This window comes from Oncorhynchus keta, chromosome 8 (genome assembly GCF_023373465.1).
Source record: "Oncorhynchus keta strain PuntledgeMale-10-30-2019 chromosome 8, Oket_V2, whole genome shotgun sequence".
Lineage (NCBI taxonomy): Eukaryota > Metazoa > Chordata > Actinopteri > Salmoniformes > Salmonidae > Oncorhynchus > Oncorhynchus keta.
In genome coordinates, this window is record NC_068428.1 from 18,193,776 (window position 1) to 18,218,189 (window position 24,414).

General features: G+C 41.7%; 2 protein-coding genes across 3 annotated transcripts; one reads left to right on the forward strand and one right to left on the reverse strand.

The window, feature by feature from the left end:
• Positions 1 to 8,765: 8,765 nt before the first annotated feature.
• On the forward strand, positions 8,766 to 12,550 carry LOC118386921 (cyclic AMP-dependent transcription factor ATF-3-like). Of its 2 annotated transcripts, none has more exons than XM_035774926.2 (4): positions 8,766 to 8,905; positions 9,591 to 9,845; positions 10,121 to 10,228; positions 10,550 to 12,550. In XM_035774926.2, exons 2-4 carry the CDS (start codon positions 9,600 to 9,602, stop codon positions 10,820 to 10,822), a joined length of 627 nt encoding a protein of 208 aa, XP_035630819.1. In that variant the 5' UTR covers positions 8,766 to 8,905; positions 9,591 to 9,599; the 3' UTR covers positions 10,823 to 12,550. The 2 variants fall into 2 exon arrangements, with proteins under 2 accessions (XP_035630819.1, XP_035630820.1); XM_035774927.2 differs by having other exon boundaries at positions 10,574 to 12,550.
• Positions 12,551 to 14,717: 2,167 nt separating this feature from the next.
• Positions 14,718 to 20,331, reverse strand: LOC118386922 (basic leucine zipper transcriptional factor ATF-like 3). The gene is made up of 3 exons (XM_035774928.2): positions 20,047 to 20,331; positions 19,720 to 19,830; positions 14,718 to 19,523 (listed from the first exon to the last, which is right to left on the reverse strand). Exons 1-3 carry the CDS (start codon positions 20,119 to 20,121, stop codon positions 19,338 to 19,340), a joined length of 372 nt encoding a protein of 123 aa, XP_035630821.1. The 5' UTR covers positions 20,122 to 20,331; the 3' UTR covers positions 14,718 to 19,337.
• Between the last annotated feature and the right edge of the window lie 4,083 nt (positions 20,332 to 24,414).

Consider the following 24,414-nt stretch of genomic DNA (forward strand, 5'->3'; position numbering starts at 1 on the left):
CAGTTGAAGTTTTAATACACATACGTTGGAGTCATTAAAACTCTTTTTTTTCAACCACTCCACACATTTCTTGTTGACAAACTATAGTTTTTTACAAGTCGATTAGGACATTACTTGGTTTACAGACAGATTACTTCACTAATAATTCACTGTATCACAATGCCAGTGGGTCAGAACTTTACATACACTAACTTGACTGTGCCTTTAAACAGCTTGGAAAATTCCAGAAAATGATATCATGGCTTTAGAAGCTTCCGATAGGCTAATTGACATCATTTGAGTCAATTGAAGGTGTACATGTGGATGTATTTCAAGGCCGACCTTCAAACTCAGTGCCTCTTTGCTTGACATCATGGGGAAATCAGCCAAGACCTCAGAAAAACAATTGTAGACCTCCACAAGTCTGGTTCTACCTTGGGAGCAATTTCCAAACGCCTGAAGGTACCACGCTCATCTGTACAAACAATAGTATGCAAGTATAAACACCATGGGACCACACAGCCGTCATACCGCTCAGGAAGGAGACACATGTTCTGTCTCCTAGAGATGAACGTACATTGGTGTGGAAAGTACAAATCAATCCAGAACAACAGCAAAGGACCTTGTAAAGATGCTGGAGGAAACAGGTACAAAAGTATATATATCCACAGTAAAAAATTAGTCCTATATCGACATAACCTGAAAGGTCGCTCAGCAAGGAAGAAGCCACTGCTCCAAAACCTAAAAAGCCAGACTACAGTTTGCAACTGCACATGGGGACAAAGATCATGCTTTTTGGAGAAATGTCCTCTGTTCTGACGAAACAAAAATAGAACTGTTTAGCCATCGTTATGTTTGAAGGAAAAAGGGGGAAGCTTACAAGTCGAAGAACACCATCCCAACCGTGAAGCATGGGGGTGGCAGCAGCATGTTGTGGGGGTGCTTTGCTGCAGGAGGGACTGGTGCACTTCACAAAATAGATGGCATCATGAGGAAGGCAAATTATGTGGATATATTGAAGTAACATCTCAAGACATCAGTCGGAATGTTAAAGCTTGGTCGCAAATAGGTCTTCCAAATGGACAATGACCACAACCATACTTCCAAAGTTGTGGCAAAATTGCTTAAGGACAACAAAGTCAAGGTATTGGAGTGGCCATCACAAAGCCCTGACCACAATCCCATAGAAAATTAGTGAGCAGAACTGAAAAAGCGTGTGCAAGCAAGGAGGCCTACAAACTTGACTCAGTTACATCAGCTCTGTCAGGAGGAATGTTTAAAATTCACACAACTTATTGTGGGGAGCTTGTGGAAGGCTACCCAAAACGTTTGACCCAAGTTAAACAATTTAAAGAAAATGCTACCAAATACTAATTGAGTGTATGTAAACTTCTGACCCACTGGGAATGTGATGAAAGAAATAGAAGCTGAAATAAATCATTCTCTCTACTATTATTCTGACATTTCACATTCTTAAAATAAAGTGGTGATCTTAACTGACCTAAGACAGGGAATTTTTACTAGGATTAACTGAAAACTGAGTTTAAACGTATTTGGCTAAGGTGTATGTAAACTTCCAACTTCAACTGTATATACTGAATTCTAGTCAAGGCTCATCCTATATAACTGCTGCTGTACACACCTTTTCTATTCATATTCTGTCTGTCACGAGTCCGACCGAGGGTGGCTTCCCTTCCCGGTCGGGTGGCACTCGGCGGTCGTCGTCACCGGCCTATTAGCTGCCACTGATTGTCTTTCCTCCCCCTCCTTGTATGTTTATTGGTAGCACCTGTTTGTGATGATTAGTTGGGCTTCTTTAGACAGCCGGCCCGCCTGTTTGTTGTGCGGTATTAATCATTGTAACCTTCGGCTCTGTAGTAGAGGAACGTGTTAGTTGCTGGTCATGCATTTTTCAGTTGTACATTTTTCATTCCCTGTGTTTGGGGCCGTTATTATTGTGAGCACCCTGTTGGTGCAATTAAAGAGCACAGCATTGCACTCTCTGTCTCCTGTGTTTGACTCCACACCCACGACACCCGGAGCATTACACCATCCATAAACCATCATATACATGTACACTACCGTTCAAAAGTTTGGGGTCACTTAGAAATGTCCTTGTATTTTTGTAAATTCTTTCAAAAACATTTTTTTTGTGCCCATTAAAATAACATAAAATTGATTTAAAAAAATACAGTGTAGACATTGTTAATGTTGTAAATAACTATTGTAGCTGGAAACAGCTTTTTTAAACTGAATATCTACATAGGCGTACAGAGGCCCATTATCAGCAACCATCACTCCTGTGTTCCAATGGCACGTTGTGTTAGCTCATCCCAAGTTTATCATTTTAAAAGGCTAATTGATCATTAGAAAACCCTTTTGGAAGTATGTTAGCACAGCTGAAAACTGTTGATCTCATTAAAGAAGCAATAAAACTGGCCTTCTTTGGACTAGTTGAGTATCTGGAGCATCAGCATTTGTGGGTTCGATTACAGGCTCAAAATGGCCAGAAACAAAGAACCTTCTTCTGAAACGTGTCAGTCTATTCTTGTTCAGAGAAATAATGGCAATTCCATGTGAGAAATTTCCAAGAAACTGAAGATCTCATACAATGCTGTGTACTACTCCCTTCACAGAACAGCGCAAACTGGCCCTAACCACAATAGAAAGAGGAATGGGAGGCCCCGGTGCACAACTGAGCAAGAGGACAAGTACATTAGAGAGCCTAGTCCTCAACTAGCAGTTTCATTAACTTCTTGGCGCACCCATCCCATTTTCCTCATTTTCGTCAACATCTGCTGAATTGCAGAGCGCCAAATTAAAATTCAATTACTAAAAATGTTTAATTTTCATGAAATCACAAGTGCAATTTAGCAAAACACAGTTTAGCTTGTTAATCCACCTGGCTTGTCAGATTTCAAAAAAGCTTTTAGGCTTTTCGGCGAAAGCTATCCAAGCGTTTATGTGAGGATAGCTCTCAGTAGACAAAACATTACAAACACCTAGCAGCAAAGTAGATTAGTCACGAAAGTCAGAAAAGCAATAAAATTAATGGCTTACCTTTGATCTTCAGATGTTTGCACTCACGAGACTCACAGTTACATAATAAATGTTGCTTTTGTTCCATAAAGATTCATTTTTAAATCCAAAAACCTCCATTTGGTTGGCGAGTTACATTCAGAAATCCACAGGCTCGAGCGGTCACGATGGGGCAGACAAATTCCAAATAGTATCCGTAAAGTTCGTAAAAACATGTCAAATGTTTTTTATAATAAATCCTCAGGTTGTTTTTACAATAAATAATCGATAATATTTCAACCGGACCGTAGCTTTTTCAATAGGAGCGAGAGAGAAAATGTCTGCTCCAAGCTGCTCACGCATGCAAAACTCTGCTGGCACTCAGCCAATGACGCGGTGTGATCTTTCTCGCTCATTTTTCAGAATAAAATCCTGAAACTGTCTAAAGACTGTTCACACCATGTGGAAGCCATAGGAAAAGGAATATGGTTGATATCCCTTTAAATGGAGGGAAGGCATGCAATAGAACCGAGAGGTTTCAGGAAAAACAGCACTTCCTGATTGGATTTTCCTCAGGTTTTCGCCTGCAATATCAGTTCTGTTATACTCACAGACAATATTTTGACAGTTTTGGAAACTTTAGTGTTTTCTATCCTAATCTGACAATTATATGCATATTCTAGATTCTGGCCCCGAGAAATAGGCAGTTTCATTTGGGTACATCAAAATACTGCCCCCTACACTCGAGGTTAAATAGTACCTGCAAAACACCAGTCACAACGTCAACAGTGAAGAGGTGACTCCGGCATGCTGGCCTTCTAGGCAAAGTTGCAAAGAACAAGCCATATCTCAGACTGGCCAATAAAAAGAAAATGGGCAAAAGTGCACAGACACTGGACAGAGGAATTCTGCCTAGAAAGCCAGCTTCCCGGAGTCGCCTGTTCACTGTTGACGTGGAGACTGATGTTTTGCGGGTACTATTTAATGAAGCTACCAGTTAAGGACTTGTGAGGCGTCTAGCCTTTTAAAATTATAATCTTGGATTAGCTAACACAACGTGCCATTGGAACACAGGAGGGATGGTTGCTGAAAATGGGCTTATGTACGCAGGCCTATGTAGATATTCCATTAAAACAGCCATTTCCAGCTACAATAGTCATTTGCAACATTAACAATGTCTACACTGTATTTCTGATCAATTTGATGTTATTTTAATGGACAAAAAAATAGCTTTTCTTTCAAAAACAAGGACATTTCTAAGACACGCCAAACGGTAGTGTACAGCCTTTTTAGCTAACATTAGCTCTCACCCATGATTCTGCAACTTATCCACTGCTTCCAGGTAAACAAGCTACAGTACTGGCGCTGCGTGTGAAGAAGGTGTTGCCAAGTTCATGTTAACCAGTCTACAAATTACACTGAAATAATACAATGCAGGGAGCCTAGCTGCAACAGGAAATGACATGTGCCTGTGAAGGGCTTGGGAATCCTAGTTGCGGCTTGCCCTCTGCTGCCTGCCCTGCCTGTCTGCATGCCTAGGATGAAAGTCCATTGAGTGGGAGGGTGTTGCTATGGCTGCAGCCGGGTAAACACAAACACAGGGCTAGGATCTGGGCTGCGTTCAAGGGTGAGCGCACTAGAGGATGTAGTACTGATTTAACTGGGGCTTGCTTTATTAATAACTATGACTTCTGCCGTCCATGCGCGATGCCAATGTACAGTGTTGAGAAAGCTACAAACGATTATTTAAAGGCTACCGTGTCAGTCAACGTCTTGAACGTAGTGAGCTCATCTCGCCAACTTTGGCTTTGTGAAAGTGCATCGTCACCGAGTGTCACTGAGCCTATTTACATCTAGACTAATTTTTGCCCTCACCTTTGCCAGCCATTGCTCACAGGATCCTTTTAGCTGTAATAGTGGTTGCGATGAAGGGCAGTACATGTTAGTTCCTGATTTCAGTGACCTTTGTAACAGAGGGAAGTTACTGCTAACCATCCTTTAATATTTATATTAAAGACCATCCTAAATTAGGGCCTCGTAATACTGAGGCCTTGAACAATGTCTCTGAATATCCGCTAGGGTTTCCCTAGATCTCATACTGTATGTATCAAATTATCTGGGGAATTCTATGACACTCACTGTTCACTATACTCATTGAGACACCTCATGGGTTATGGCCTCAGCAACACTAGATAACTATCAACTAACCAGCCATGATGGACCAAGAGGCATGTCAACACATTCTATAAAGGAGAAAAACTAAATGAAGACACTTCTGAAGCCCCTCTTAATAAATATGGTGGCATTAGCCCTACAACAATGCTATGGTTTAATATTGTTGACTAATAACATTCATAATAATTCATATAATATTCAATGGTTGTTTAAATATTATTATGTAATACATGTATTATTGTTATTTATATTAGTACTACTACTATTGCTCCTAATTCATTCATTTATCTTTATATTGTTGATTATGTTTGCCTATTTCTTCAGCAAATGTTCACAAAACAGGTTCCAAACAATCATGGCTGACTGCATCAGTGAATTCTGGCTACTAATGATGGTGGGGGATGTCTATAAACTACACATCCACGAAAAACGAGACCCTACAATTTGTGTTAAATGTTTGTATTTCGACGTTAATGCTGAATAGTAATATTACATACTTTTTTAGATTGGAGCGTTTCTCGGTGCAGGTGGATTGCAGTTCATGACTAATGTTCTGCACCTTACGGGAATGTGGTGGTGATTCACTCAGATCGAAAGTGGTTCTTGTATAGCCTGACTGCCTACCCCTCGAACCTAGTTACAATTATTTCTACCTTTTCTCTGATTCGTTTTCCCACATTCCAGCTGGTTGCCTATAATGCTAAAGGCAGGGTGAGTCGGTCACTTTACTTCCCGGAAACGATTACGTATTCTGTTCCTTGTCAGACTCAACAAGTATCGACATTTTTTCAAGTAGGGAGAACCATGTGATGTAGGGTATATCACTATGGAGTATAAACATTGGAACGTCTATTGTAGCTGTCACATGACGAAATACAAGTTAAAGTGATGCCACAACAAAATAAATAGTGGAAGTATCCTATAATGAAACAAAATTAAGGGCAAAAAATGTAAATGTATAGCCAAAATAGTCTACATATTACCCCTATTGAATAAACAAACAGAATAGAATATAAATGTATACTAAAATACATGAAAATTCATCAAAATCATGACAGGCTGTATGGAATTGATTTAATATCTTGCAAAACAACTTATCAACTTACTCAACCTAAACTTTTCAAACTCTCCTGTAAAATGTGGCTTGACACAACAGCATAATGATTGGTATCCCAATGTATCTGCCCAAGGCTCCCTAGTGGCACAGCAGTCTAAGGCACTGCACCTCACTGCTAGATGCATCACTACAGACCCCGGTTTGATTCCAGGCTGTATCACAACTGGCCATGGGTTGGGAGTCCCGTAGGACTGCGCACAATTGGCCCAGCTTTGTCCGGGTTAGGGTTTGGCCGGGGTAGGCCATCATCAATTAAATAAGTAACAAACATCAACATTTTGTGGAAGTAAACCAGCAAGCCATAAACTTGTACGGACACAAGTTTAGTAAATCAATTTGCTTTGTCATGATGGATGGACATTTATAGTTGCACAACATGAGTTAATGTTTAGCCTCTCTCCATCATTTGCTAAAGAGATTTGGGGAATGAGAAACAGCCCGGAGAGATGCCTGTGTGTTTCACACTTAATGAAACTTTGTGACCGACTAGTCCTGCTTGCTTTTCACACGGTCCACAAACTGTGGTCACAGCTCATAACAAGAAGAGGCTAAAGTGTGGCAAAATGACAAAACATCCTGCCTTTTCCAGAAACTTCTAAATTGATGAATAAGAGGACATAACTTAAGGAAGTAAAATGTCTTCATAAACCATGAGGAACAAAACATTATCAACATTTTCTATTGTCAAATTCAATTGAGAGTCATTAAATGATATAGCAAGCCAGATTTGATCATACAGTATAAATAGCAAGTGGGGTTAGTTAGTATGTGATGTGTCACAGACCAACATCTTTTTGAGGGTTGGGCATGACCCTAGACCTTTGAAACACCTGTCTGCATACGTATGGTGAGACGTAAAATACTATGACGTGATTATATCTTGGGAGTCCAGGCTGTCTAGATGCATTGGGTGATGTTGTATGTTTGGAAAACTGCTCATGGTCTTTGGCTCAGCGGAACTGTTTATATGCCTTGAACTTTCTGAGAGGGTATAAAACATATATCAACAACACTCAAATAACCATGACACATAAAGTAAATCAAATCAATACATTTTGGTATGAAGAATCACTCTTCAAATGTACTTTGAGGTGTTGGTTAAACCTAAACATGCTGCCTTTCCAGGGAGAGACTGGCTGACCTGACTATCATCAGAAAGCCGCACTTCACATCAACTTGAGGAATGCAGTACTCGCTTATTCCAAACTCCCAACCACCATTCTCCCAGAGGCCAGCACAGCTTGAACAGAGGCAAAACTATAGTTAAACACTTTCAAGTGAGCCACCAGTACCTATGAACAATTATCAAGATTTCAAAAGCTATTTCATATTTTAAAATATAATTTTAAAAATCTCTTCATCCATCCTCACTTTATGTTTATGACATACAAAACACAATAAAACTAAAACTTACCTTGCCCCCTCGCAAAAATATTGAAAACTCTTGAAATGCAAGTATGACTTAGAAGTTTATATCTTATATATAAATATATAAAGTAAAACGTTTAACTAGCCCGAGAAACTAAAACTGATCTATGTGTACCCACAACTGAAAGATTTTCCTACTAAGAAATTAAAGCAGTGAACCCTATATTACTTCAGTCTCACTAGCATGGTTTGCCACAGTTTCCTATCAGTTTAATCTTGTTTTGGAATCAAACAAAGATACCATGGAATGAATAGTGGGGATTTTATGCCTGTTATCAAGTCCTCCAAATATCAGTTTTTCCATGAGACCTAAATGAACTGTCCTCTGTAAGATTGAGACCATAGCTCATGCATGATATATATATATAAAGTCCTGACACCTGGCCACCCATACATAGCATTCAAGATTTGTAATTGACTTAAATGAATAACTATGTAATAAACGTGTAATTAACATCAGATATGACCTCTACAATTATAATATTTCAATAATCTAAGTCATTTAGGTATAAGTAATACATAACATCCAAAAGCAACACACAGCACACAAACAAAAAAAACAAAAATTACACTACCTTGAAAGGCAAATCCTTATTTTGAAAATATTACTGTCGTTCAATGTACTTCATTCAGAAGCTAAATTCAGAAGCAATATGCTACTTCATGGAAGCTCCCTGATAAACTAGGTTTTATTATTACTGTTATTATTATTTTTGCTAGTAGCGGAGACATACCCTTGCACTGAATGCTAGAGATGATATGACTGATATGTTAACAGGGAGATGGGCAAGCCCCTCGCTGAAGGTATGTATGGCTTTTACATAGACTTGACAAAAAAACACCTCAGATCATTCAACTATTACGTCTGTATTTGCTCATTATTATGAAATGTTACGACTTAAATTCCTTGTGAGTAAAGGGGGTTGAGCCTGCCCTTTTATGGTGTGCTACAAAGGGTTGCTGGATTGCATCATCGCAACTAAGCTTCCACAGTGCTATAAATAGGATGACGTCACCACGACCGGCCCACCAACTAGTAAATGCCGAAGAGTCCACTATAAAAAGGGGCGATGCAACGCTCAGTCGACAACTGTAACTTTCCTAACAGAACAGAAGAGTCTCACACCCAGGAGCCGAATAAATGCCTTTCAACGTCTAACACAATTTATTCACTGAAAACATAATCAGGTAGGTCTATTTTCTTAATAAGAAGTTTCTTCCGGTGTTGGATCGAAGTGTCAGAAGATCCGCCTAGGGTGCCCACAACAGCCGAAATGTTGCATAGTTTAAGACGGACCGATGTCCATTCATAAAGAAAACGGGTTTAAATGCACAATTCTTCGGCTACTCGTAACTTTTGTTTTTGTGAATTAAACTAGAGTTTATTTATATTTGTCTTATTAGTTATTTTGAAACTTGAATTATAAATGAACTGTACTTACCCGACGACTGGGTAGATGTTACATTTACTGTCCTTAAAAGTGACACGCATTGTTACATTGTTTAACAGGGATGTATTTGCCGGTATTGTTACATTGTTGGGTTATATTGGGCTACAATGTAGAAAACTTTAACTGCTGTGTCTGGTGGAATTGTAGCGACGTAGCCTCTAAGGTATCACACCCATAACAGAGAACACGCTAGCGTTCTTTTGTAGGCCTATAAAATATTCCAATGGTATACATTAGCAAGAAACTATATTTTTTGACGTGAATACACCTTTTCTATAAGCTTTTATTAATCGTCTTGCTCACTTGTCAAGATGTTGCTGCTTATCTGACGTTCTATTCAGTCCAGTGTCCAAGGGTTGTTGTCTTGCTTTTGTTTCGATTTTAGTATGCGTTACGTGACAGAGCACCACTTTTTGTTTCAGTTGTTCATAATGATGCTTCAGCATCAGGGATTCAGCCTGTCCGAGATCAGTGCGTCAGCCTTTGTGCCCTGCCTGTCCCCACCTGGAACACTCACGCTCGAGGACTTCACCAACTTCACCCCCCTGGTAAAGGAGGAGTTGCGCTACGCTATTCAGCACAGGCGGCTGTCCAACGGACTGAGTACCGATATCATGAGCGACTGTGCAAGCTCAAGTTCAGACAGACCGTCAGAAGCCACAAGTGTCAAGAGACTGGTAAGGATGTCGACATTAGCAGCGTACTGTAATATCTACTCCTTTTCAGTTATTTGTTGGCCCGCACAAAGCCAATAGTAATTCTTACATAGTAATACATCTTATAGGGGATTTTTTGTATAGGTCTATGTTTTCACCGAATTGTGTGAGACGGTGATAAATTAATTCGTAGCTATACAGAACACTGTAATTACATGTTTACCGACACATTGTAGCACACACTAGTTTGGTGCTGTTATTCGAGGTTGTTCATTTTCCCAATGTGTGTTTATCAGGCGACCCCGGAAGAAAGCGAGAGGAGGAAAAGAAGACGAGAAAGAAACAAAGTAGCTGCTGCCAAATGTAGGAATAAGAAGAAGGAAAAAACGGATTGTCTGCTAAAGGTAAATTCAATATATATTTTAAAGGGCAGTACAGCCTTATTGGGATGGAGAGAGATTATACATTTTACCCAGAGGCTGCCAGACAGTGTTATATTATACAATATCTTTATTTATTCAAATGGTTTTTCAAATAAAGTTAGAGCCTCATGAATGTGCCTCAGTGATACTTTCTATTTAATCTCCCATCATTTTTCTATGATTTAAGTTAAGGGTAGAGGTTCCCCTTTTTTTATGTAAGGGCTCAATGTAATTATTTGCATACAAACTCAATTACACTAAACATAATTGAGTATTCAAAAGATGTACCAACATGGTTAACAGGATCTGACCAAACTACTATTCCAGGAGTCTGAGAAACTAGAGTTGGTGAACAGTGAGTTGAAGGCCCAGATTGAGGAGCTGAAGAACCAGAAGCAGCAGTTAGTCTACATGTTGAACCTCCACCGGCCCACCTGCATCGTACGGGCCCAGAACGGCCAGACCCCTGAGGACGAGAGAAACCTATTCATCCAGCAGATCAAGGATGGAACCCTGCAGATCGGTCAGCTTGATCACCACCACACCTCAGTGTCAACCGCTTGTGGCCATCTCTGATCCACCCACTCTGGGGTAGTAGGATACTACTTACACTCTCAAGCACTCACCTTCCTCTGGCTACTGCACTCTGTACCTGCTTCAAGTGAAGGCTCTTTCAGGCCATCAAAGCAAAGGAGCTTTACACGTTCCGCTCCTCAACATAGTGACTGCAGCTGGGTTGGTGATAAGAGGAAGGACTGGACAGCACAAGGACGGACACCCCGTGTTCCACCTAGGGTGGCTTGGGCTGTTCCGGCACATAGGGCGAATGTCAAAGCACTAAAACATAGAAATACATCTTATGTATTTATTGTTTCCTTAAATCTTTTACAATTTTATTTGAGGTAAATTACTGATTCTCTATTTTTGTACTAAAGCATGATGTCAAAGTGGTAAAGGCACATGATTTCACTGGTCAGTTGAGATATATGCTTGTTGAGGAAAAATAATACTTGTATAAGCTATCTTTATGGCACACAATACACGTGGAGAGAGGTATTAATGGCTGTGTACTGTGTGCGACATTGATAGCTGTGTTATTACTGTCATATTGAAAGTTTTTCGCATACGTAGGTATGAAGTGTTTGCTGTTATTGAATATATTCTGTATTAGCTCTGGCTATAGCTCACTTTCTTCCCCCTTGACTAGCCTAACAAAAACCTCTGAAGCTGCTACTACTATCACTAACTCAGACGATACAGGTGTAGTTCATATCACAGGAACCCTCTAATAAGAGGACAATATAGGGAGTGCATGTAATGTTGATTCACTTAGATAGCATTTCATTTAACTTACTGACAGACAATTGCACTGTTAGACCCGGAACTCTTTTCTTGAAAATCAGTCATTACATTTCTGTAAGCTGGTGTATTCTGACTAGACCCTGTTTCGTAGTGATCTGTCGTATTTTCTCTGAAATGTTGAAGTTATGCTTGTGTGTTTCCTATTACATTTTGCTCATGTGTATACAAGTGTGTATTTACTGTATAACATATATGTAAACCAACTTACACCTCCCTATTGTCTTCAAAAAGGTGTTTGTTTGTGTTATTGAAGCTGGACCTATCAAATAGAACCACTAGGTATAAGTAGCTAGATATCTAAGTGGAATTATTTAGCACTCTGCTTGTCTGAGGTTCTCACTTTGAAGTCTTGGAAGATGACATGAATTGCCTCAGTGTTTGGCTGCAATTACCAAGTCACTGCCAAACAACCCCCTTCCCTCTCCCCTCAGTCCATTGGTTATGCTGCCACTTCCTCTTGGTAGGCTCATTGCGCAAACAACACATTTTTATGATCAATAGTAGCTTTTGTCTCTATATTCATGTGTGGTTTATGGTAAGGTACTGTTTATCTGTGTGTGTTTGTGAGTAAACGGTTGAGAGGAAGACGGTGAGAGACGCAGGCGTCCATGTGTTTTATTTGTTTTTGTGTAGTTCAGAGTTTCGTGTTCAAACAGGCATGCTAGTCATGGCTGGGGGCTTACTACTGAAATACTTCATTTGAAGGATGACACGCCTGTTTTATGTTCTTCAATACCTGTCTTGTTTTTCTGTTCCACCTTCCATTTTCTTCTCTCACTTAAACATTGTTCACTAAAAGTATTCGTGTAATGAGAAATATCACATTGTATCAAGTCCGGTAAAACCACAAGATGAAACCAATTAAGTACTCAATTCTATTCTGTCTTTTGATTTTTCTTTTTTTGATACTTTGTTAATAAATATATATATATACTTCAAATATTTTTGTTTTCTATTGTTTCTGGGAAAGGATTCACAACATTTAAAACATATTTTTTTCAATGGCATGGTATTCAATGGCATTGGTATATCGACATTGCATAGTTGTGATGCAAAACAAATATTCATGAACATGTTTAGCATCTCAGCACATTATTTGTGTTGGTGTTCATCTGAGGACAAGCCAGGACATGTCTCCCTCCAGAAGACTCTATTGAGGGCGGGCCAGGCAGAGGAGAGACTGGAAGAGTGTGTTCTCCTGTGCATGGCCTGCTCAGTATAGTTCAGTGGGTGTTATCTGATGAGATAGGCTGTGACATAATGTTTCACTCAGAACAGAAGTATCCCTCACTCCACCCCATCGTTTTGTGGTCCATATTCCATAAAAAGTAATATCCCATTTTTCTGATGGTGGTTTTTGATAACTACACATGAGTAACTCAATACTCATAACAGCCAGAATGCAGCCAGACTGTGGGACGTCTTTATTCTTGTCACAGACTGCTACGGTAGATCAAATTACTGACCGTCCAGTGGTTTTCCTGTAGTGTTTCTACAGAATCTTCTTCAGTGTTTCTCTAGAACATGATTGTGAAACATGGATAATACTTAGATAACTGATTACTCTGACACATTTCCCTAAACACAGGAAGTTTAACACACTCTGAGATGAAAATCTCCATAATCTGAACAGTGGATCATGATCTAAACAAATTATTAACCATTTTCAAGGCACTGGATCATTATTTGGCACCAGAGTTAGAATTTGGGGAAAGTTGGGAGGTGAAAAGGTCTGTGTGCTGTAATGTTCTCATATGTGTAGTACCACACAGGATGTTTTCATTCTCTCTTGCAGAGGCTGAGGTATGTTATTATCCTGTATAGTGCCTTCAGAAAAAAAGTGTGTTATAAAGTGGAATTGAATTGTCATTTTTGTCAACGATCTACACAAAATGCTCTGTAATTGTAATTTGTTAAGACTATATGAAAAATAAACCACTAATATATCTCTTACATAAGTATTCAATCCCCTGAGTCAATACATGTTAGAATCACCTGTGGCGGTGAGGACAGTTGTGAGTTTTTCTGGGTAAGTGTCACGCCCACTCTGACCTTTTCTTAATATTTTGGTTAGGTCAGGGTGTGACTAGGGTGGGTACGCTAGTTTTGTAATGTCGAGGGTTTTGGTATGTCTAGGGTTTTGTAATTCTATGTTAGCCTGATATGGTTCCCAATCAGAGACAGCTGTTGATTGTTGTCTCTGATTGGGGATCAGATTTAGGTAGCCACTTCCCTTTGGTGTTTGTTGGGATCTTGTCTATGTGTAGTTGCCTGTCAGCACTCGTTTGTATAGCTTCAGGTTTTGTTATTTTGTTAGTTTGTTCAGTGTTCATCCTTTAAATAAATAAGAATGTACTCATACCACGCTGCGCCTTGGTCTGATCCTTATAACGAACGTGACAGTAAGTCTCTAAAAGCTTTCCACACCTGCATTGTGAAACATTTGCCCAGTATTCATTTAAAAATTCTTCAAGCTCTGTCAAAATGTTTGTTGATCATTGAATATACCTACTGGTTCAGGTCTTGCCATAGACTTTCAAGTAGATTTAAGTCAAAACTGTAACTTGGACAAACATTCACTGTCTTGGTAAACAACTCCAGTGTAGATTTGGCCTTTAGGTTATAGTCCTGCTGAAAGGTGAATTAATCTCCCAGTGGCTGGTGGAAAGCAGACTGAATCAGGTTTTCCTCTAGGATTGTGCCTGTGCTTAGCTCCATTCCATTTATTATTTATCCTGAAAAACTCCCCAATCCTTAATGATTACAACCATACCCATAACATGATGCAGCCACCACTATGCTTGAAAATTGCTGCAAACAGAATGCATGTTTTGGAATATTTTTATTCTGTACAGGCTTCCTTCGTTTTACTCAGTCAATTAGGTTAGTATTGTGGAGTAACTACAACGTTGTTGATCCATCCTCAGTTTTCTTCCTATCACAGCCATTAAACTCTGTAATTGTTTTAAAGTCACAATCGGCCTTCATTACAGATAATTGTATGTGTGTACAGAGATGAGGTAAAAACATGTTCATCTCTAATATTACAGAGTGAGTCCAATCAACTTACTGTGTGTACTTCTGAACTTATTTAGGGCTTGCCATAACAAAAGGTTAGAATATTTATTGATTCAAGACATTTCAGCTTTTAATTTTTAATTCATTTGTAAATATTTCTACAAACAATAATTCCACTTTGACATTATGTGGTATTGTGTGTAGCCCAGTGACAAAAAAAAAATCAAAAAATGATGGCTGTAATACAACAAAATGTGGAAAAGTCAAGGGGTGTGAATACCTTCTGAAGGCACTGTATCCCATCATGATATCTGTTCCTTCAGCCTTGCAGCACTCAACTCATTCTCATGCCACAGATAATAAAACATGATCAAACATTTACATCAAGTACCATTTGCAATGCCTCTCAGTTGCTCTACAAAATATAGAACAGGAATGATGCAACCCTTACAGAAATGTGAATTGTCTCAACATTGCAATTCATGCAATGATATGGAGCCCTACTTGACATCCTGACCTGCTTCCAAGATTATGAAATGGGCGTGACATTTGAATTAATCTCCAAAGTTTTCTGGGATTCCTTATGTAGTACAGGACAACCACAAGCATCCACACATGAACTGATGGATGCTGTAAATCAATATCTATATCATAAATCCCCATCCAGATATCCATTCTCCTCTGAGCTGTGTCAGTTTGTTGATAAACTGACCTCTCTCTGTCAGGGTCAGATGAGAGTCATCATAGTGGGGTTGACACTGTGTCATGAAGCACTGGGTGATGCAAGACAAGAAACCATGCTGTGCCCTTACAGGAAATGTACTATGAGGAAAGTTTCTCAGACATACAGTATCATGATGTTCAGTTCATGTGGAAAATTGATGCAATAAATTCATATGAGAACAGCATGCACTCAACAGCAATTGTAGGTCCCTTGTGAAATGTTAGTTCCACTGCTGCAGAGTTGTGTCATTGTGTTTTAATTCCAGCTTAATGCCAACCACCAGGGTCAGCCCCAGGCATAAGTGGTCGCTCCCATTTAGTTTTAGGAATCCGTCAGTGTCTCAATTTACTGTTGAACATTAGAATAGTAGAATACACAAGGTGCAATTTAAAAATGTGCTTCAGCAGTTATGTCAGTAACTAACTAAGGTTTCCATTCCACCTTTTTATGCCTGTAAAGTGCATGTCGGATGTAAAATATCTTGACCGGCCTGATGGAAACAGCACATTTTTAAGTAAACTTTCCAAACGTAGACAAAACAAAATACGCTGAACAAGGTGGGATCGTTTTTTTGTCAGTAAAAATAATTATGTGGGAAATGTTGGTGGAAAAGCTTTTATGCACATAATGATATAATAGCCATCATATCGAACTAAACTTGGAGTCACGAGATGACATGTTGTATGGTACCCCCACTATGACTTGTCGGGAAAGCATGCAGTTTATTAGGCTGCAGATTAAATCAATTGTGAACTTCACAAGATGGTGAAAGTTCAAGGTTGATGAGCTTGACACTCCTTTCCAATAAATATTGAGGGTCTTATTCTGGTGACATGATTTTCAATGCTTGGCTAGAGCATACGTGCCAATACCAAAGTGGGAAAACTCCCTATATAACACAAACAACTCAGTAGAGTTGAAAATGCGATGGAAACTCATTTAACTTATTCGGTACATGGGAATTTGACCGCAAATTGTTTTTTAATGTGCACTATTGTCATCACGCACAGCCTTTTACCTGAAACAAGTCAATTTGATGGAAACATCTCTGGTGAGAAAATGTGTATAGTGTTTTTATACAGATGTTTGAATATTCACATTAAAATCTGTCGCCAATTGGATGGAAACCTAGCTACTGACGGTCACTCAATTAGCCCATGCCAGCTTCATATTGGTAAATTAGTCTAGTCAGCTATCTAAACTTGTAATCATGGCTGAATTATTGACCAGGCATGAAGGGTACTTCCAAGGGGCCCCATTGATTTTGTTAGTCACTCTCACTCAGATAACATATTAATTAGTATGGCATAAGTCATGGCAAAATGTGTAGACTGCAAAAACAATTCTCTCCACCCTATGGCAAAATGTGTAGAATTGCATGAAATTAGCTGTAAAAATGATCATTTTTATCTCCGCCCCATGGCAAAACGAATAGAAATCCATTAAATTAGTAATAAAATTGCAAAACCCCCATGGCCAAACATGTAGAATTGCAACAAACTTGCTATAAATGTGCAACATTTTCTCTGCGCCCCATGGCAGAATTAAACTCTAAAAAAAAATGTTTTTCTCTCCATCATCAAGAGGGGGGGGGGCACTCAAATGTTTTTCCCCTGAGGTGGATGGGCTCCCCAATACAATTTTGCTTCAGGCCCCCAAAAAGCTAGGCCTGCTAACCACTGTTGGTGCTTTTGACAATGTCATGCTTGGTTTTGAATGGATGTTCAGCTTCAGCAAAGTCTGGATATGTACCTATGTCCTTTTAGAAGCAACAAGGTGTAGAAATTAATGAGTGAGGCACTGCATCGCAGTGCTTGAGGTGTCACTACAGACCCGGGTTCGATCCCACACTGTGTCGCAGCCGTCCGGGACCGGGAGACCCATTTGCCCAGTGTCATCCGGATTAGGGGATGGTTTGGCTGGCCAGGAAGTCCTTGTCCCATCGCGCTCTAGCAACTCCTGTGGCCTGCTGGGCGAATGCACGCTGACTTGGTCACCAGTTGTACAGTGTTTCCTCCAACATATTGGTGAGGCTAGCTTCCGGGTTAAGCGAGCAGTGTGTCAGTCAAGAAGCAATGCGCCTTGGCAGGGTCGTGTTTCGGAGGACGCATGGCTCTCGACCTTCATCTCTCCCGAGTCTGTACTCTCCTGAGTTGCAGCGATGGGACAAGACTGGGACAAAGATTGAGGATATGTCACACTGGGCATTCCATATGCCAGAGCTATGCATCTAGAATATTAATTGGCAAACAAAAAATGTCTTCCTCCACCACAACTTCTCAACTTGAGTGGGAAGGTACAGGAAATTGTACACAGTATATTCCACAAAAACATGTTTCAGTTCCTCTGAAAGTTCATGCCCCATACATTTACACAAGAACAACAAGGGACAGGGAATGCATCATAATGTAAATGTGAAATATTTGTCTCTCATGGTTCAGTCACTAGAGTGCAGTAAAATGACTATTTTACCAAATCATTGTCTGTGTGGGGCACACACAGACAATGACGATCATTTTTTTTTTAAGTATGCTGTTTTTATGCTGTTAACATTCATATTTTTTCATTTGAATGTAGGGTATCTATTGTATACCTGCCAATGGGGTGACAGGGTAGCCTAGTGGTTAGAGCGTTGGACTAATAACCGGAAGGTTGCAAGTTCAAACCCCCGAGCTGAACAGGCTGTTCCTAGGCCGTCATTGAAAATAAGAATTTGTTCTTAACTGACTTGCCTAGTAAAATAAAAAAATGAAGGAGAAGGAAGTGATGTGATGTGATGTGATTTTCCAGTAAGGCTACACACTGACTTATACTGAAAGTGAAGTCATGTTAACCTGAATGTGTAAACTAATATTTGTACAGAAGAGCATGTTATGTGAAATACCACATCATGCCCCAATATCTCCTGGATGGAACTGAAAGTAGTAACCTGTGTTGTTTATGCCCAAGCAATCTGTGCTCATTTGAAAGTTAGAAGAGAAAATGACTAACAAGTGTGTGTTACTTAAATGTGGGAAATAAACCATTTTTGAAAAGAGCGATCCACACAAAAGGCTTTGTGATAATCACCACAATCTCCCTCAAATACAGTACACTGAAGTCAATAGATTCCTCTGGCATGAAAAGCACTGCCTGTGTGGCTGGAGAGCCTTTTGCTTCTCTCATTGGTCAGCCTGTATTTCTTAGAAACAGCCTTGCCAAATACTAGACTACTGGGAATGTGTACATCCATCCATAATAGCGTTGGAGAGAAGCCTGCAGTCATGTGATCAAGATGGACTATAACGTACTGTAGATCATTGACGTTGACCAGAATGCAACATTATTCAACATCACACATTTTTTTAAATGTTTGAGAAGGCGTGAGGTTAGTGAGTGTTTACCCACATTATAGGGAAGAGAGAGTGGGTAACCTCTACAATGTAATAACATGAGTTAACCAAAATAGTGTAATATTACTCTACTTCTGATATTTGGATTAAGTGATTTGATTATCTAATTGATCAATTAAGTGTTGAAATTCATAAATACATTAGTACTAGCCAGTGTATAACCTGTTTTAGAGTAGGGAATAAGGAACCCCCAAAAAAAAAAATGTTTTATGGTTTATTGTTTCTGGTAAAGGAGAAGTTCCCACATGGCCAAACCCAGATACCGGAACACCAGTTCAAAAACACAAGTGATTAAAGGTGCGGTAACCACATTTATCAGACTGAAAGGGAGATGGTCTCATGGGAGAGGGATATGCAATGTATTTGCAATTTGTTACACAACACATTTTAAACAGGACAAGCCATTTGAACATCTGAAACAAAGCTCATTACTTCAACCTATAATTATTTGATTACAACTTGATTCAAGCTATACAAATCTAATTGACACAGAGAGTACAAAGGACAGAGGAGGACATGCGTGATCTGACCTGTTAACTCTGTTTACAAGTCTCCCATGTTTGTTTGTCTCTGTGACCTTTGCATGGTATGGTGGCTATCTGGGCAGACTGGAGAGGACCCCTACATCCCTGGGCCCTGACCCCAGGGTGGGAACACAGTGCCTGATTAGACAGAGAGGCTCATGGGCCTTGAGGGCCTCAGTCAGACGCATTTGCTCCTCAGACAGAAACTGTACCTCCTTCTTCAGCAGCCTGTTCTTCTGATCCAGACACTCATATGCCTGTACGGGACAACTGGGCTCAGTTACTTTATAATCTTACTAGTAGAGTAGAATACAAGTTGAATCCACTTGATTCAGAGAATACGTGTGACATTGATAGCTGTGTTATTCCTGTCATATAAGAGAAAAGGTTAGACTATGCCAAGATAGTTGTGTGACGATAAGGAGTCTGTTACGCACGTACAGACAAACCCACCTTATGCAGCTCATCTGCTCTCTGTGTCTGTCTGTTTCGGCTCTTCTGTGCTGCCACCCTGTTATTTTCCCTTCTTTTAAGTCTCCAGTCATCATCTTCATCACCAGAGCTCTGCAGCAGAGGTACAGAATGCCACATTGCATGTCAGTCAGAATATCACACAACGCTGCTACTTCCTCCCTGATTAAGCTTTGTGTGGTCATCCAACACAATGGCGCGGATTACTATTCCATTTGTCAACAGTGATAGTGACAAAACAATCAACAAAGGAATAATTGTATAAACCATTCAACTTTAGCCTAATATTTTTGTGTATTTGACACTTACCTCGCATCTTTGAAGCATAAAACTGCTTTGATCATTGATTTGCAAAAAGCTGCGAGAAATATCGCAGTCAGACATCCCAGACGCAATAATAAGTTTAGCCTATATCGATTATTTAAAATATGAAATGTATTAAAAAAACAAGTCGCCTTTGAACGTTTTATTTCAGGTAGGAAGTTCCAAGATATAGAGTCTACAAAAGTGATACGGATTTGCATGCAAGAGACAAAGAGTTTAACTTGTTCAAAGTGCACTTGCAGCTTCATTGAAGACGCCAATATTTATTTTAAATCACGTGCTAAATAGTGTGTGACGCCCTTTGAGCGTTGGGACAAGAGCAAAGCAGCACATATTTTATTTGTTTTTAAAAGTGCTTGTAAAAATGTTTAAAATAGATTTAGGTTTTTTATTCAAATCAACATGCTTTATACATTTTCTTTACATTTTAGGACCAGATGCTCGTTCCCACAATGTTTCAGAAAGTTTAACATTTTTAAATGTTATGTTCAATCCGGCTGTATTCTTATATTCGCATAAGCTTACAACTGAGGATGACCTCAAATCCATGACAAATGTTGTATAAAAAATAATACCCAAGCAAAAAAGGGGACTGTTTTGAAAATTGATTCTATAGAGGTGTGTGTATACGTTGTACATACAGTAATGCAGTTCCCGTTATCCACCACGGGAGGGAGATATTGTATCACAGACTTCTGCGAACATAAACCCCATCACCGTTGATAAATACTACAGTATTGCATCCTTCCAATCACAATAGGAACATAGTTGTTCCTGCACAAATAGGAGCATAGTTGTTCCTGAGCTCGCCTGCTCTATGGCTCTCTTGATGGGTGGTCTGGTCCTCCTAGCTGTCTTGTCCTCTCTGTTGGGCCTGCTGCTGAACACCTCCCCAAACACCTCCAGGGACTTGGTTGTGGGACGCATGTTCAGCACCTGTCTCAGGCCCTTAGCCCTCTGATGCACCACCTGGAGAGACTTTACAGCAGACACATCTGTCACCAGTCACTCTCAACCGTGGTCATATATGAAACATACACTTATGTTGGATAGAAGAGGGTGTAATGGGAGCATAGCTGCGGCCTCCGACCGCAAGGCACTACAGAGGGTAGTGCGTACGGCCCAGTACATCTCCGGGGCCAAGCTTCCTGCCATCCAGGACCTCTATACCAGGCGGTGTCAGAGGATGGCCCTAAAAATGGTCAAAGACTCCAGCCACCCTAGTCACAGACTGTTCTCTCTGCTACCGCACGATAAGTGGTACCAGAGCGCCAAGTCTAGGTCCAAGAGGCTAAATAGCTAAATAGCTTCTACCCCCAAGCCATAAGACTCCTGAACAGCTAATGAAATGGGTACCCAGATTATTTGCATTGCCCCTCCCCCTGTTGCCAGTTAGTCTTGTTTGTCAAGTCAACCAGCGTTTTTGTCTCAGCTCCAGCTTTTCCTAGTCTCTTTTTCTCACCCTTTTGCCTACCAACCTGTACCTTTGCCTCACCTCTGGATTATTGACCTCTGCCTACCCTGACACTGCCTGCCGTCCAGTACCTTTGCCCCACCTCTGGTTTACTGCCCTGCCTGCCTTGACCTGTCTATTGCCTGCCCCCGTTGGATTATTAAACCATTGTTAATTCGACGTTGTCTGCACCTGGGTCTTACCTTCATACCTGATAGTAAGAACTGGCCATTACTGACCCAGCAGACCCAGACCAGTTGTGCAATGTTATCTCCTCCCAAGGAGCCTCAATTGGTAGGCACGAGGAATTGCTTCGGGGTCTTATGGAGGTGGTCCCAATGTTGGCTGAGCGCCATGACCGGGCGTTGGACATGCTGCTGGAGCAGTTCTGCGGGTTGTCTAGGGGGCAGCCTGCCAGGGTGGTAACCTCACCGCCCCTCTGTAACTTGGGGGTCAGCAGTGCCACCCCACCAGCCCCTCCACCTTCCTGGGAGCCCCGTTTACCTCCCCCGGAGCGCTTTAATGGAGAGCCGAGCAACTGTTGGGTGTTTTTAGCTCGGTGTGGCCTCATTTTCGAGTTTCAGACCTCATCTTTCCCCTCACATTGCTCCAAGAAAGCCTACCTCATCACGCTGTTTCCAAGGCTATGCAACTAGGCAGAGCTGGGCTGTTGCCAGCGGAACGGCAACATAGGACCAACACAAGGAGCTGTCTGTTTTAACGTGACTTTTTGTCATTTTGTGTCCTCTTGCGCGGTAGAAGACCAGGCTCACCGGTAGGAGCAAGTACTCTGGCGGCCCGTATGGAGAACTTTTCTGCTTCTCTTACTCGCACCCCTTTTCATGTCATTCTGCTGCGGGGAGACCAGTCCAAATCTCTTCGTGTCTTCATTGACTCTGGGGCCGATGAGAGCTTTTTGGACGCCACACTGGCTTTCAAGCCATAGGTTGGGTTACCCATAACACCACTCCTGGCTCCAGTGACACAATCCCCTCATCAACTGGTGTACGGGTGCAATCATGGGCTGGAGTCTTATCTGCCACACCCATTGTCTGAAGTCGGCGCAACCTGCCCCGAGACGTCTTCCTGGGGGTTTGGATGTTGCTCCTGCCCTGTCCGCCATTGCCGCGGAGTTCCAGGACCTCTGGGAAGTGTTCAACAATTCCCGGGCCACTTCCCTTCCACCGCACCAGCCCTATGACTGCAGAATTGACCTCCCTAGCACCATGCCGCCCTGGGGATGTCTGTCGGGACCAGAGACCAAGGCTATGGAGATCTACATTGGGGAATCCCTAGCTACAGGATTTATCCGTCCCTCTTCCTCTCCCGCTGGCGCAGGGTTCTCCGAGGACTTAATGACATTACTGTGAAGAACCGTTATCCACTACCACTCATTTCCTCGGCCTTCGACCTGCTCCAGGGGGCCACTGTTTTCTCCATGCTGGATGTACAAAACACCTACCACCTGGGGTGGATACGAGTGGAAGATCGCCTTCAACACTGCCAGCGGCCACTACGAACAGCTGGTCATGCCCTTTGGCCTCACCAACGCCCCTGCAGGCTCTGGTGAATGACATGTGATCCGGTTCGTTTTCATTTGGATTGATGACATCCTCATCTTCTCCCGCTCTCCCCAAGAACACCTGCTCCACTGACCGGGCTGACCGGACGTTTCGAGCCCTTAACCACCCCTTCAACACTGCTCCTATCCTGGTTCATCCTGACCCTTCCCGTCAGTTCGTGGTGGAGGCCAATGCTTCGGATGTCGGAGTGGGGGCTGTCCGGTCCAACGTTCTGGAATGGAGGCACTGGCAAGAAGGGGCAGAACATCCATTCATTTTGTGGACGACTACAAAAACCTGGAGTATCTCCGCCCCGTGAAGTGCCTCAACTCCACGCAAACGAGATGGGCCATACTTTTTACCCAGTTCAACTCTTCCCTCTCCTACCGGCCGGGGTCCAAGAACGTCAAGCCGGATGCTCTTTCTCGCCTCTATAACCCCACGGCTACCAACGCAAAGCCCGAGACCATCTTTACCACCTCGTGCCTGGCGACGGCACTCAGCTGGGGTATAGGGAAACAGGTCCGGGAGGCGCACCGGTCTCCTGGTGGACATGGTCTCTGACCGCAATTCTCGTCCCGGTTCTTGAAGGTGTTCTGCATGCTCATTTGGTCGTCGGCCGGCCTGTCCTCCGGATTCTATCCCCAGTCCAACGGTCAGTCGGAACAAGGCCAGTCAGAACAAGCCAACCAGGACTTCGCTGCCTAGTCGCCGCCAACCCTACAACCTGGAGTCAGCAACTGGTATGGGTTGAGTACTCCTGCAACACCCTTCCTTGCTCTGCCACTGGTCTCTCACCCTTCGGGTGTTCCTTGGGATATCAGCCTCCGCTCTTCCCCAAACAAGAGGAGGAAGTCAGCAATCCTTCTGCCCAGATGTTCAACTGCCGCTGTCGCCGTACCTGGAAGAGAGCCTGGGCCGCTCTGTTGAAGACCACTTCCAGGTATAGGCAACAAGCGGATTGCCACCGGACCCCTGCTCCATGCTATCGGCTCGGGCAGAGAGTATGGCTCTCCACCCGGGACCTGCCCCTCTGTGTGGAGTCCCATGTACTTTCCCCCCATTTCATCGGCCCGTCCCCCATCTCTAGAGTCATTAGCCTCACTGCTGTTCGTCTTTTGTTACCCCATACCCTCCGTATTCACCCTACTTTCTATGTGTCCAGGATTAAGCCTGTGTCTCCCCCTTCTTCTGTTTCCAGGCCCAGCCCCCCTCCCCGTGTCATTGATGGTCATTTTCCAAGCTGTTTAAAGGGACAGTCAAGTTAGTGTATGTAAACTTCTGACCCATTGGAATTGTGATACAGTGAATTATAAGTGAAATAATCTGTCTGTAAAC